Source organism: Convolutriloba macropyga, chromosome 6 (assembly GCF_964194025.1).
Source record: "Convolutriloba macropyga chromosome 6, txConMacr16.3, whole genome shotgun sequence".
Taxonomy (NCBI): Eukaryota; Metazoa; Xenacoelomorpha; order Acoela; family Convolutidae; genus Convolutriloba; species Convolutriloba macropyga.
The window spans coordinates 17,190,129-17,205,960 of NC_134473.1; the positions used below are offsets into that span (position 1 = coordinate 17,190,129).

At 36.0% G+C, this 15,832-nt stretch overlaps 1 protein-coding gene across 4 annotated transcripts in view; it reads right to left on the reverse strand.

The window, feature by feature from the left end:
• Nucleotides 1-1,150: 1,150 nt before the first annotated feature.
• LOC142341531 (uncharacterized) overlaps nt 1,151-15,832 on the reverse strand; it is a 114,972-nt gene continuing 100,290 nt past the window's right edge. For all 4 annotated transcript variants that reach the window (XM_075392532.1, XM_075392531.1, XM_075392533.1 and 1 more), the window contains 5 exons: nt 7,816-8,161; nt 7,319-7,563; nt 6,897-6,973; nt 3,367-3,704; nt 1,151-2,354 (listed from right to left, as the gene is read on the reverse strand). In XM_075392532.1, the coding sequence (XP_075248647.1) occupies nt 2,098-2,354; nt 3,367-3,704; nt 6,897-6,973; nt 7,319-7,563; nt 7,816-8,161 (1,263 nt within the window). In that variant the 3' untranslated portion in view covers nt 1,151-2,097. The remainder of the gene's footprint in view (nt 2,355-3,366; nt 3,705-6,896; nt 6,974-7,318; nt 7,564-7,815; nt 8,162-15,832) is intronic.

Consider the following 15,832-nt stretch of genomic DNA (forward strand, 5'->3'; position numbering starts at 1 on the left):
TTAATTTACAAAAAAACCGACAGAATTTTATTTCAAGAACACTTTCAAAGTTTGCACAAGTTGAACTAGCCTTTATGGATTTATGGAGTAAAAAAGATTGTTTTTAGCAGTTTATAGATGTAATAGTCCGGCGAATTGAAATAATGTGGCCTAACGAAGTTTACTTTATGCCAGTTCTGAAAAAAACCTGATTTTTGAAAAATTTCAGCCAACAAATTAAACCAAATATTTCAACAACACTTTTTATTCTTGAAACTAACTTTACCGTTTCCAACATTCTCTGCCAATTTCAACATATTTAGTAGCAAAATTGTCGAAAAAGTTGCTTAAAAATCGAGAGAATGTAAACAATAACAAAAATTGTGAACAATGCTTGCAGAAACTTTAACCTCGATAACTAAAAAACGAAATTTAAAAAATCTTTTTATATATTCTACGCTAAACGGGCTTTTTAGTTACCACTCGCAACGATATACCGCTCGGCGAAAATTGACTGAACAAAAAAACCCGTTTGACTACATAGTTCCTCCCCCACTAAAGTGGGTCGGAACCATAACGATTCAGTCTATGGGAGCACAGACGAACGCTGGCAGGCTTGTTTAGGAAACATGTCTGAATTTTTGAAGATTTTTTCCTATGTCCTATGTTTGAAAGCTTCTTCATTTAATTGACGAGCTAAAGTTTCCTGTTGTGGTGACCTGCACTCGTGATCAGATTTTCAAGTGCTCAAAAAGTTCCGTTAGCTAATTTTTTATGAACTGTTCTACAGAAAAATGAAAATTTTAAGAAGTAAAACAATTTACGCTGTCTGTCCTCAATTCACAGTCATTCGGTCACAATATTTTTTTAGAACCGGGGGGGGGGGGGGGGGAGAGTCTTCCAGAATTGAAGCTAAAGAAATCAACGCCATCTTTTCCAACCAAGTTCTTCATTTTCGTAGCCCAGGTGAAATGTGGACATATTCTGAGTTTTCTTGTTTATTGTTGCCATATATTGAAAAGGTGGATTAGAAATAGATAAATTTCCATTGAAAATTCATGAAAATTACAAAGCTTTCAGAGAAGATAATCGAATATTTGCATATTTAATTTCATTCCTACAGAATCCAGAACTTGGTTTATGATCATAATTATAGTCATTAAGTCCCTAGAACATTCTAGATTAATCTGGACAAATTAGGCGGAATGAAATGAGCTGCGATAATTAAGACTGTCGTTTGAGAAGTGACAACAGTTACGTCATCAGAATAACATTGAGAAAATAGAACAACATCGAATAAGATAGAACAAACAAAAATACACCCTGAAGTTATTGAGACACTTCTTAGTAATGTAATAATATTAATAATAGTTATAATAAATAGTACTAATTAATAATCATAATCTCTTTATGCTCAATTCTGAGGGAGAGAAAAGTAACAATGAGAAAGCAACCGCTCTTTACTAACAATGGTAAACTGACACTAAATCTATAGCAACGTCTTATGGAAAATTAATTTGACCTATATACTGAAAGACACGATATAACAATTTCATTTCAACAGATAAACCAAAAATAAATTTCAGTCAAAACAAGTTTGTAAAGCCCCGTAAACTAGAATAGTGGTCGAATTGTTATTATTTTTAATATTAACTATCTTTCCTAGGAGCAATATTAAGGACTAAGTTTTGTCAATGAGTTTTTAATAATTACGGAGGGGGGAATATTCGCAAAGCCAAATAAGTTTTCATATATAGAGTTTTATTCAGACACTGTTCGTAAATACCCTGTCTATTTCGATCTGATACCGATTGTTCGTATTTTTCTATTGATGTTTGTTTATTTGTTTGTTTATTTCGTTCGTCACCCCAGGTGTGGAACGATTGAATCATGTGGACCCCGTTTTGATAAGTACCCTGCTTCGAAGAACCAATCTGATCCCGCGTCCGGTCACTTCATTGTGATTGGCAGATACCGTTAGCCAATCAGAAGCGAGCATTGAGGCACGAGAAGAGAGGAGCATTGTGATTGGATAATAATTCTGTAATAGTGACGTCATCTCAAATTTGATTGGTTAAATTGCAAAAATTTGAATGACGTAATGCTGACATTGGCCAATCAGATTGCTGAAGTTTGTGCAGCAAATAGTGAGGCTGCCTGTGATTGGCTGGCAGAGGAATTAGAGTAGGCGTCGTAACCGTTAGTGAGAAAAGATCCCCCTCCGCCTCCCCCACCCCCCGCGACAACGCCACCTGTTGATTGGACTACTGGGCCTCCGTTTAGGACCCCGACCGTGGGTGGGGACATTCCAACTTCGTTACTGGACCGGTCATCACTGCAGTCCGAAAGAGCACTCGGCGAGTTGAGTAATTGCACTGGAACAAACAGATCACACTTTCACTCAAACCCCCAATCATGAAAACTTTTTTCTTACTTCGTGAACTTAGTTTTGTTTTCATAAGTTAGCGTGAATAAACTAATTCGGGTTTTTACCTTAATTGTTGCTTTCGGAGCCCAATAATCAGAGAATAGAACTTGTCATTGCAATTAATATAAACCCTAATCAGGGTTTAGTAATATATATCATTGATAGACGACCATGCTCTTTCTAACGAAGTGAGGACAAAACAGTTTCCGTAGTGTTACTCACGCTTCAAGAAACCAAGATTAGAAAGCTGTTCGGAAATTCTGAAGATTAGGTGAACCAGTGTTAAGAGATTCACCTCTGCAGCCTCCCTGTCCTGCCTCCAATCCCCCCCCCCCCCTCAGCTTCATTTTTTGAACATTTCTAAACTTGCGTTTGTTAGTGCAGAAATGAATCAGTAACAGCAGTTCAAGAAAGCATTTTGAGTGAATAAGCTGAACAATCTTTAAGCGTCAGCTTCTCAAGATTTCAGAAAGATGAAATAGTAATCATTATAATTCTCAGTAACTTTTCAGCAGACATTTAGAGGTATATTTTTGATTGTTACCTTTCATAGATTGAATAACCGATTACGTTCAATCCTTATTTCAAACTCATCTAAACAATTTTCCAGATTTCAGGGGAATAAAATTTGATGGTTAACACAAATGTTGGGTCAGAACACAAGATTCACAATATTAATTACTCAAATTGTGATTCTGAGACATTGGTTTATTAAAGGTGAATTAGGGTTCAATCCCCGGTCCGAACAGAAATGCTATTGCCCAGTATTCAATGCTCTAGTTCAATATTTTCAGTTTTTTATCACTTTTGAGATCGATGACTAAGCAAAAGTCAGCTGATAAAAATTCACTCAGCAGCAATAAATGCCTTCTGAGGAGCAACTAAATGGTTGCATTTTAAATCAACTTTTTTGAAAAATTTTTTTTCTATTGAAAAGATCGTATCTATTAACAACTTACAGTTATTCATTGCGTTTTCGCGACTTCCATTTAAAAGCATGCCGTCTTGTGGTGTACTGCCGCTGCGATTGGACGGGCTAACGTTGTTATTATTGGTCGAGTTTCCCCCCTCACCCCCCGAACTGTTCACGTGTTGTCCTCCGGGCGGGGGTGATTCGCAGTCGTCACTGTTGCTGCTCTTGAAGTTGTTGGTGATTTGACCCTGGGCTAAATTGTCTGGCCAGAACCTGTTCACGGCTGTGGGTCGGTTGTTTTTGTTCTTTTTACTTTTGCTCACACTCTCTGGGTTTGAGGCTTCTAACATCGGCTGCAGTATTCTCCGCCGAGCATTGATAAACCTGTCAAAACAATATTTTTAAATTACAAACTCAAAACAGAATGATGGCACAATTAAAAAAACCTTAAAATTAGTTTAACTAACAAGGAAATCAGGTCGGGACAGGCGCTGATTTAAAAAATTCAACGTGACTTGGTTTTACAATTTGTTTTTGCTTCTTTCAGGAATTTGTTCAAACCTAAGCAAATTATCGCAGACTTAAAAATTGGCTAAAAGCATATTGTAGAAATATGATTGCATATTAGAAACTCATCATAATACTAAAAAATCTTGAGCTAAAAAGCCCAAAAAACTCGAAGAGTTAAATCCCCGATAAGGTTCTTATCAATATCAGGAGAAATTTGTAATTTTGCAAGCAAGCTCTCCCAAACGTCAATTATCTAAATAAAAACTTGGAGCAATCAAATTATCGAGATACAATTTTTTAGAATTAACAGTTTCAAAAGACAGCAATATCGATGAAAGCAATCAATATACTGGCGCTACATATGAGCACACAACGATTAATTAAATCTCTTTCATTTGTCATTCTCTGACAATTGAGACCCAGAAAGAGAGATAAAAAAGCTCACAAAAATGTCAAAATCAAGTTTCAAGATAAAATTTGTCTGAAATTCCAGAAAAACTTTATCAGCATCGTCGTCATTAAAATTCAAAGCAAATTATTCCAACAACTGTTTTCTGTCGGCATTTATCAAAAATTCCTTTTGCTTAATCTCTTTTCATATATATGTTTTTTCATGTCTTTCCGTGATTGACATTTTGTTCAGTTTTTAAATTAAATTTTTATCAATTTTTGATTGAAGCAAAACAAGTTTGCGTCTCGTGTTTTGTGTATTTTTATCACGCTTTATCAACATTCTCCAAGACTTGAATAAAAACTGTATTGGATTGAATTAGGATTGGAAAATTGTTTTAAATTGACCAAATTTACACTTGCAAAAACAAAAACATGACAAATTTGAAATTGGGCTGGCTTTAAAAACTAGCCAATATTTATACAAACATCCAATATATGAAAGTGTAAAGCAATGACGCATGTGAAAAAGGTTTTTTTTGTTTTTTAAAAGAGCGTTTTTCTACATTTTTGGTTTTTGTCTGGATCAATATTTTTATTTATTTCTTTTTCATTCTTTCTTTCTCTCACTCGTGCTGCTGCCTTTTGTGTAATTCTGTTAAAGTATTAATTTGGAATTTGAGTTGGCAAGTAAGCCGCATTTGAGCAGATAGGTTGGATGGAGAGAGGGGAGTTTTGTGCCAGAAAGTATTAAAAACAACCGCCCCCAAAAACACACAAAAAGTGCTACTCAAAAACGCTACATTTTCCCAGATTATCCCCAAGTCTCTTTTATCTTTCATTCTTTTAAACTCAATTGTGCGAATTTATATTAAGGCTTTTATGCGTACGCACTCACACCATATAACACCTAACCACGTCCCCCCCCCCCCCCCCCCCGAGGGGCTGTAGAGTAGTTTTGAAAAGTAAGCAGTGTAGCTGTTATAAATCCTGAATTTCGCGCTCTCTCGCCGTATTTCTTTCAGTGGATATTAAATATTAACGGGGAGTTTCTCCGCGAACGGGAGAGAGTACACAATTTCTCAGCTCGAATTTATGAAAAGACGCTGTACATAAAAACGATGGACAGATGTTCACGTGTGGCTGAATAGAAATAGGCTCATAATTAATTCATTTCACAATTGCTCTTGCGCCAAAAACGCACCTTTTTTCACTCGATCCATTTCAACAAAGGCGCACTACTTAAGTTACATTAGCAGAGCTTTAGGCATTATAAAAGCGAAACGAGGTTTTTGTTGGTTTTGACGCAATAAAATTCAATTTAACTTCCCCCTCACAGGTGCTACCTTTTATAGTAGTCACTTACTTGCTTACTAAAACGAAAAGTTCCCAGAACGAAAGCGACGGTTTATCAGGTTACAGCTAGACTGAAAAAGTGCTCAGTATGGACAAAGTAAAACGTATTCAATACAAGAATCGCGGCTCAAAACAAGCATTTGATAAACAACGAAATTTTTTTTAATTAAATTTATTGTTTTAAATTTAAAACAAAAAATTTCTTGATAAACGAAAAAATTCTTGAAAAAAGTTTGATATGAATTTTAAAAATGAGAACTTTTTCCTACGTTTTATGATAAAACTCCCCTCAACTTGAAAATTGCCATAATTTGACTGCAATTTAAAACTTGCAAAAATTTCTTACTACTCTCAGTAAGAAAAGTCCTTAGCAAACGGATCAGAGAAGTCAAAATAAAATTCTGCTAAACTGGCCTACGTTCTTTTTCTTGGGTGTGTGTTTGCATGTATAGGGCGGGGGGGGGGGAGGGTGATAAGGGCGGTTTGTTGTTTACGATCAAGCTCAAGTGTGAAATCGGCCAAGGCGTCAATTGGGGTGAATTAGCGCCGAAGAAGAGGCTTTGAGAGATAGAAAATGTTGGCCAAGTAGGCGGAATTAAAAAATTGAGGCCCAAATATGCAAATTTGGCGGCCCTGATGTGAATTTTGATCACGTACAGCCGAGCAATAAGGGGAATAATATCAAGTGAAAACAAGTGATAGTTAGCACTAGTTATAACAAAAGAGATAGGGGACATTTCAGGAGGCTTTATGGTCGGAGGGGAGCCCATAAATTCACGTATTACAGAAATGAGACACTTTTATGGTCTTTTCAGAACCCTAATGAGCGACATACCAAGTCACAAGTTGGTGATTGTAACACAATCAGGCGACGCAACGTCGCTTTTGTCACGCCACTTTTCATAAAGTCTATAAACACGCGAACGTGACCTTGTCTTGGAACAGTTTTGGGGAAAAGTGTACCAAATGCAATAATTCCTTTAAAGTTTTCAGCTACAAATGTACCCACAAAAACTTACTGCCATTTTAGGATGGATGTCTTGACACCAAATTGGAGATTAATTTGTGTCAGGTATTTAAAAGAAGAATGAATTCTGTAGTTTTCTGATCAATATAAAGTTTGCTATAAAAATCGAAAGCAGACATCTTCTTTGACTATATATAAAAATGGTCAATTGGTAATAATCTAGAAGTTCTTTGCTAGTTCTCCCTCACTACAATACAATTGTCGTTTTCTGATTTAAATCATTGGTCTGATTTGGCGAGAGCAAGTGAAGGTGGTGAAAAAAAGGAGATTAGGTGTGAGCAAAGTGTGCTTACCAGTTGTTGACCTGAAGAAGTGTGAGGTTCGTCTGCACTGCTATTTGACGTTTCTCGTCTTCTGTCGGATATGGGTGCTGAAACACAAACACAAATATACTTACAATCACACTCACGCACATGAACACGTTATCCACAAAAATCTTTATAGTCATATAAAAAAGCTTGCGTCTGGGAACTACAGCATATTTATACAAATTGACATAGTTTTCTTTAACCAGATTTTCAGCGATAACAAACAAGTTCAGTCACGTCATCGGTTGAATTTTGAAGTTGGGATAAATAAAACTTTCAGGTGTTCAGCTCAAAAACAAAATTTAAAAACAATAGCACGGAATCATCGTTGCATTGATATCATCATCTACAGGAGACACAAAGACAAAATGTTAAAGCAACAATCAGCGAGCAAGAAAACAACTCACGACAATATGTTGAAAAAGCCATTGACGCATGATCTGGGTTGCGTGTTTGGGCAGGACGCCCCTTTTTGTCTTTTTGAAGGAGCCGTCGGGGTTAAGCTCGTGGCCCCCGTGTGGTCCCAGCAGGTGGTGGGGGTGGTGTGGGTGGCCGGGGTGTGCATGGTGGTGCAGGGGTGAGACACCCGGGGGACCTCCCCCGTTCACACCCCCCGGATGTTGCAGACCCACTTGCGATATGGGAGTGGACCCTATATAACAGATAAAACCGTGACCTCATCAATGAAGTCTCATAGATTAAAAATGAATTTAGGAGAATTTTGCCTTAAATTTGACGCTTCCTAGAAACCGGTTTCCATGAGATTAGGTTGTAAATAGCATAATAGGATGTCAATTTTGCTTGTATTTAAAATACCACATTAGCATTAGAAATCACCTCAAGGCAAAATGATTGATTGATTGAGAGTTCAATACATTATCTTTGGTAGCAATGATAAACTTACCTGAAAGCATTGCTGCACCGTTATGTAGCGCCCCGTGTGAGTGTGGCCCCCCGTGGGGTGTGCCAGGGGGTGCATGACCCTGGGGCGAGTGGTACCCTGGAAAGGTGGATGCGGCGGCCGCTGCAGCAGCCATTCCGGGAAACATGGAAAGTTGAGGGTAGAGGGCGGCGTGCATGGAGGCGGCGGCGGCAGCCGAAGATGCAGCAGCGGCAGTGTTGTGACCATTAGGGGGTGCATTCGAGTGGTGTGGACCGGGGGCGCCCCCTGCACCCGGGGTGACCACAGCGGATAAGGCGGCATTTGGATGCGAGACATTGACAACTGGACCCCCGCAGTTGAGTTGCAACTAAAACAGATAAATTGTCTCAACTGAATCCAACAAACATTTCATGTTTTGAAAAGGAACCAATAAAAATGGGTCACTTTTCAACTCTTTCACGTCATGATTTTTTTTTCTTTTTTTTAAAAAAAAAGTAATAATTTTGCAATAACTGAGCCATTGATTTCTCCCCTCGGCTGTTTTTCGTAATATCTGTTTCATTTGTTTTGTTTTAAAGCGACATACTTTATTGAAAGCTAGAAAGAAGAATCTACCATTTACAAAAGTTTCGCTGAAGCGAATAAATAAATGCCGACTTTGAACGGCTTTTCGAGGAATTCAACAACCTTTTTTTGATTGATATCAAATAAGAGATACCTTGCTCTAATTTCATAATAACTATTGGTGAAAACCTGATCAAATTCATAGCTAGCATAGATGTTTAAAATACTTAAACTTAATGATCAGTAAGTTATGTTGTATAACTTATCAGAAAAAGAACATCACCAATACAATAACATAAACATGTTTGACTTTACAGCTGGTTGCAATCATAGCTATAAAGCATAAAAGGTGATTAAATTGAGATATATTACTGAAACTTTCAGCTTTCACAATAATGACTTTGGTTTTAATTATTAATTGACATAAAGCACGTTTCAACTCCATCTTAACACTAAACAAAACATGTTACATATTTACTGCACGGCAACTAAGTGTCTAACCCCATAAAACATGGAACAGCCAAAGTATTTATAGTCTGCTTGAGAAATTTACAATAATTTGGACAGCTGAAAATTCGGCCGGTTGACATTTTTACATTGTTAGACAAAGCACAGTTTTCGATCTGTTGTTTTTCTGAACAAAAACAACACGTATATAGCACTGTGGTGGTCATATGGCAAAAATGAAGCTCATATAGCGAGTTAGACTGACACAAATTAGTGTACTTGGATTCAAGTTTAGTAGGATAATTGTTTGAAGATGAAAAAGGTTGAATCTTAAGAAGTTTGCCGCTTTAAGTATGACATTTATGAACATCAAAAACATTGGAAATGGGACAGAAGCCTCGCATAACTTAGGCAAACATCTGACTAGAAAAGTTGATGAAAAGTTTCTCTTTTCATATCTGTTCACAATTAGTCAAGACACACGTGAAAAGAGGTCTATTATGAATGTGAAATGAGCATTAAGATAATAACTTTGAATTAGAGAGTTTTTAAAAGATGTTTTACAAAATACGCGACAGATATGAGAGTTGTTTTGAAAAGGATAATTCTACTTTAAAATTCATATTCAGCCCCCCACCATTTAGCGGTAATGGCCCTTCAAACAGTCATTAACTGTCTTTATTGTTGTTATTTGCTGAATGGATAAATAAGTAATGGTTGTTGTGGCTGTTTATAATTCCACAATGGTGATAAACAATGCTAATACACACTGGGCTGTCCATCAGTTAAATTAAATTACCACTCGCTGAATATTCATGACCATTTCTGAATTTCTGTGAAAGGAAGTGAAAATAATGGACTCAAAAGTGGAGTTACAAGAACAGTTTAATTGTATATTCAACAGGCGCCACAAAAAACAACTATGACAACTTCTTTGACTAGACCAAACAAAGTTTCACATTTTGATGAGTAATTTTACAAAAAAAAATAATTCCATGCTGAATTTTTCACATTTCTCTCGAAAACTGAATGATCAAAATACATGGAATGTGATACATGGAAAGTTTCCTAATGCGGTCATGGAAAAATCGTTTTGAAAATAAATCCTATTGTTCCGCTAAATAATGACTTGGAAAGGGTATTTTTGCGAAAGCAAGCAAAAAAATAACATTTTTTTGAAAAAAAAACATTTCACAAAAAAATTTCCAGTATAGCCTCATCACATTATGATCCCCCAACCCAACCATGAAAGCCTTAACAATTATGTAGGTTATGTTTGTTGAGCTAATATCAAGAGAAAAAGCTTTTACATGAAATCAGAGTTTTGAAATAACAATATAACCTAAGAAAGATAGGTTTCTAATCTTAAATGCCACTTTATTTCAATTCTGCAGCTGTGTGTGATTTACTGCTGCTGAATTGGTTTGTGTCTTCTGAACTTCAAACAATCTCATTTCTATCTGCAAATGACACTTTGGCTATCAAATTTGTCACTGACTTATCATGCCTCCCTTAACCCCCTCCTCCCCGTTCTATGTATTTATTACTAGCTGTTGTTAATGGAGTATAGCATTCAAAGTCACGTGATTTGAAGTTTTGGTAATAAATTTTGACGCAAAATGTCTTTTCCAGACGAAGACCTTAGAATCATTAATACTACGCTGCTGACCTTCGAAATAATGTTTGTCTTCATGGGGATTATGTAATTTTAAAATCAACTCTAGATTTTATTTCTCATTTCATTCGATCTGATTGAAGCAAAACAATTCGAATCATGATCTGACTTAAATCACAAAAAAATTGAGATCAACATCAATAATTTGGAACTGTTCCCTTCTCCCGTGTGAACAAAATCTTTCTTTCCATGAATCTTCATGAAAAAAACTAATTCGTATCTCTACCCGAATAAGGGTTGGTATGGCCCATCAAGAGATGGGAAAAGCAATTCTACCTAATATACAGCATTATAGTGAGTAAAACATCAGTTATAGATGATCATAAACTCCGAGTTGAAAAAATCGTGGACATTTTTCCTCCTGAAACACTTACTAAAACACAATTCAATGCTTTTAGTTATAACTCCAAAGTCTATTCTGGGAAATGTTTGCCACAAAACCAATCCAGTCTAGCACCAGGAATATAAAAATAACGTCATAGACAAAACGCTCTCTGAAATCCCAATTCAGTCATCATAATCTTTTCCTTGTTCCCAACAATGCAAAATTAGCCACTTAATCAATATTGATTCCAGTTATGGAGATGGAGAGAGAGAGAGAGAGAGAGAGAGAGAAAAGGAAGGAAAAGATGCTTGTTTGTGACAACAAACATAGACAAATAAGGAGCAGAGTTAGTTAGTATTGAATTGAGAGAGTGGAGGATCAAGAGAGACTGGTGGGGAGGTTGTGCCTAGTGTTGTTGGTATGTGTGTGTAGTGTTGTGATGTTGTGTTTTTCAATCAAACAGACAAACAACTTCTGTCAACTGAAACATGATGAAGACAAACAGGTTGTGATTACCAGGTAAGATGCAGTATTGTTTACCATTGTTTGTCTGTTTGTTTTGTTTGGGGATCACTCGCATCGGGGGATAAACAAAGCGCAGTCATTGTGTACAGGCGGGACAACTAGTCTCTCGCTACCTTTATTCTCGCTTAATCACTTTCTTCCCAAAATGCCGATTCCTAAAATACCCCCCCCCCCCCTCTCCTCAATACCACAGCCACACCACAATTCCATTACTATGTTATTCTAATGCCTGTTTATAGACTACGCAACAATTATATTGCTATCCCATCTTTCATGACAATTTAAGCGCAGGAAATCTTTCCCAGGATTAACCACAAAATTTACCAGAAACGCCACAATTTTGATATAAATGTCTGAAACCACAAAAAAGACCAAAACTCAGAACAATAACACAAATTTTTGACAAAAAATATTGGAAGCCTGTTCAAATATTGCATTTCTTCGGATGGCGCATACTTTGTTGATTTTTTTGTGAAAAATGTTTCTTAAATAAGTTTAAGGAAAAAAATGTTTTCAAAATTTGATGGTTTTGAGATTTGATATTTTTGCAGAATTTTCAATGGCAGCCAAAGTTGAGGTTAGATGAGCGAAAAATGGCATGAGGAGTATTTGGAATTGATTGGATTTTTAATGTTTTCCTGGTTCTGTTCATTTCTGGCTGAGATTGGGGGGAAAGTGGGGATTAGATTGGCGATATTGGGATCATAAACAAGAGGATAACCGCGTCAGGTTGACAAACAAACAAACACAGACAAACGCACAGTAGTACACCTCTCCTCCCAGTAAACAAAGGCAGGTAAACAAAAGTAAACAAAAGCAGCAAAACAAACAGGATTGAGCAAATCAATCATTCATAAAGAGAACACACTACAATCACAAAGGTGAACATCAAATACAAATCAGAGTTGCATCTACAAAACTACTTCAATCACTATACAACTACTGTTGATACTATTGCAATACAAGGCAATAATTGTAATGAGAACGTTCTCTTAGATTAGTTATTCATCATAACCTATGTCTCAATCACTCATAACTAACGACCCTCAAAAAAGACCTTTTGTGTCAAAACAAGACATCACATAATGGAAAAGAGCATCTGAAAACAAAGAGAAGAAATGTGAACAGTTTTGCAGAGTTGAACAAAAGAGGTCGTTCATTGCAGACTTCGAGAAACAATCCGTCTGTTACGAGGGCACAGTTTTTAGTAACTTGATTAATAAGTTTTTATCACTGCTTTGCTAATGATGAATAGATTAAAAACGAAACCCCCCATTCCCCCTAGCAGAATATTATCATTTATAATTGATATAATTACTATTTTACACATCAACAATGATATGAAACAATAGTAAAAAAAATAATAAGGGCTAGTCGCTTCTTACACAACATAAATGCAAAATAGTTGTACTAGTTTATATCCCGTACTAGTGAAAAAATATTTACGAGCAGTAAGGGGGGATTGGGGTAATGATCTTATGAAAAGACATCATTTATCTATGTAGCAATCTAAGAAGAGGAGTATGAACAATAAACTGTTCACATTAGTGGTCTGTACGGGAGACATTGAAGATCAAAGCGCTCAAGTGTAGCAATCAACCTATCCGGCAGACTCACAGTAACAATAGGATGGGATTACACTCGGAGCCATCGGTAAACAAATTGTTTACTTTCCAAATCACATGAGAGAACGGAAGGATTTCCCAATTTGAAATTGATTCCAAAACACACATTAACTCTATTCCATCAGAATTTTCAATTTCGGGACCAAATTATCAGGCTTTATTGAAAAAAAATGCCTAAATGAAAAAAATAATCAACTCAAACTGTATTATCAATTGTATCGTGAACAACTTTTTCATTTTCAGCTGATAAAAGATTTTTAAGACTACTTTTCTCAGATTAATATAAAGAAGATTAGTGCATAAGATGACAGATAAAAGTATCATTAAAATTAAAATCTAAGAATGATAAACGCTATTCAAATGCAAATTATTCATCAAAAAGCAAGTATGGTTAACAATTTGGGGAAACATGGATATGAAAGCCATCATGTGAAGATCTTCTTTAGAAATTGCATACATCGTGAGCAACTTTTCAAGATGATAATTAATCCGTTAGAGATGAAACGGCATTTACTTGAGCTATTACTAGAAATCACTTGAGGAACAAAGTTAGGATTGTTGAAACGAGTAAGCATGTGAAAAGTTCCTCCCATGAAACATCGCTACCTTTTTATTGCTCGCCATCAATAATTGAACAAACACATATTGCTTTGACATATCAGTTACGATTCAGTTGCAACTGTTTTCTTCACATTATGGGCGTAAAAAATGTTTCATTCCCACACACAAACAAGTCATGGATAATAGATGAGATTATACATCAACGCAGGAGCAAATTAAAAGGAAGCCTGCATTATTTACAAAGTGCCGGAAACTATTGAGCGATGTTTAAATCCAAAATATGTTAATATTTTGACAACACTGAGTCTGCAGCACAGTTCAATATTGCGTGGACAATTCTCAAATTTCTTCAGAGGACAACTGAGAAAAGGCTCTAATGTTTTCAAGCATGCTTCAGTTTTTAGACAGCATCATAGTATCCTTTTTTAGCCTATTTTTGACTCCACCCGATTTTGCAAGAGATTTTGGTACATTTTCCAACTTTATTTAAACTACCATTTCTACTATTCTGAATAACAAGTAGTTTTATGAAATGAGTCACAAATTGCGGATAAACTTGATCACGAAACATAGATTTATTACCAAAAACAGTAAAAATCCGAAAAAAATCAGCTGACAAAATTTTTGTCGACAAGTTTTTCGACAATTTTAAATCAACTAATTAAAAAATTGTCAAACTACGAGCATACTTTTACTGGACGGCGCAAACTGAAAAACATTTGAGCAATTTAAAATGGACATCAAATGATTTTAAGGATATAATATGAAAACCAGAGTTGAGAGCTGTAGTCACAATAGCCGCTCTTACGCTGCCAAGACCAAAAACAGGAGAAATAGAAAGGGAGAGAAAAAGAAGGCAAGAGAGAGAGAGAGAGAGAGAGAGAAGAGGGAGGGGTTTGTGAGCAATAGTAGCAATGTGTTCATTCTAATTAGGAACGGCATCAGTCATTAGAGCAGGGGACGCTGAAACAGACACTTGATCCCAAGGGAATCCAACCCCTACCCACCCAAACCCCCCACCCCTCGTAACTATGCCACACTACCGTCACTACCCTACTGCTAATGCTACTCATACTGCCACTGCAGTGGCCAGAAAGGGCAATAACGGGTGCAGACCCCACCCCACTTCCACAGAATATTGGGAGAGAGAGGGAATGAAAGGGATATGTGGTGTTGTGTTGTGTTCTACTCCCGACTACAAAGCAACGTGATATTGCCACACTTCACTTCACTCAACGCTGTACTTCACTCCAAATAACTATCATCTCTCTCTTCTATCACACATAAGAGAGCTCAATTGGACGAAAAACACAGTAATCATCACAGTATTATAACCCCATTACAAAATATTATAGTATGGTACGAAGAAATCAATGCATGTTATAATTTTTTTTGAACAATCATGCCAAAATTACATATCAGACCAATTTCTTCATGAAAGTTATCTTAGTAAAAACGGGAATCGAATATATATATATATATATATATATATATATATATATATATATATATGATATAATTTATTGTTTGTCATTAAAGCCGCTTGAAACCGATATGCGCTTATTAAAATGGTAGGCACTAACTCTTTCTAGTCTATGAAAACCATCGAATGAGATAGAAACAAAAAAATCTTTCTTCACAAACTTTTATGTAAACAATTAACAATTTATAATGTTCGTAGAGGAAAGAGCTCAATGTTGCGATCCTATGTATGCTAAGTGAGCAGATCGGCCAAGAGAGTGTGATGAGATGAAGTGTTGAGTGAAGTGAGAGGCAGAGTCCGAAGGTAGGATTGAAAAGGTTAACTCCCACTTGCCTAGCTTCACTCCCGTTTATGACTTATAATACCACCGATACGCCATATTACTACTATTGCACCCAACACAATACGTCACACTATACACACATTAGACGACAGAAACATCAGCCGAACTATCATTAAGTTTCAAAAAAAAGAAAAATGTTGGAGCAATTTTAAAAACTAACGCATTTTTGTTCGAACTTTTGTTTTTTTTTTATTTAAGTCTATCGAACTATGTAACGAAAGAGAGATAAAATAGCCATATTTCCAAAAAAATTAATATACTTTTGGATTTTAATAGGCATACTTCACTTCTGCGGATATTTTTTTGTCAAAATTCCGAATATACTTTTGGATTTTAAGTTTTTAAAGTAAAAACCGTTTTTCAATTACACAACAGTCAAACAACAATCTTGAATTTTTGATTAATTTAAGCAATTATTTCTAAACAAAATATCTCATTTTATTCAACTTTTATTCTTTTTCAGATATCACAGTGCAGCAAACCATATACG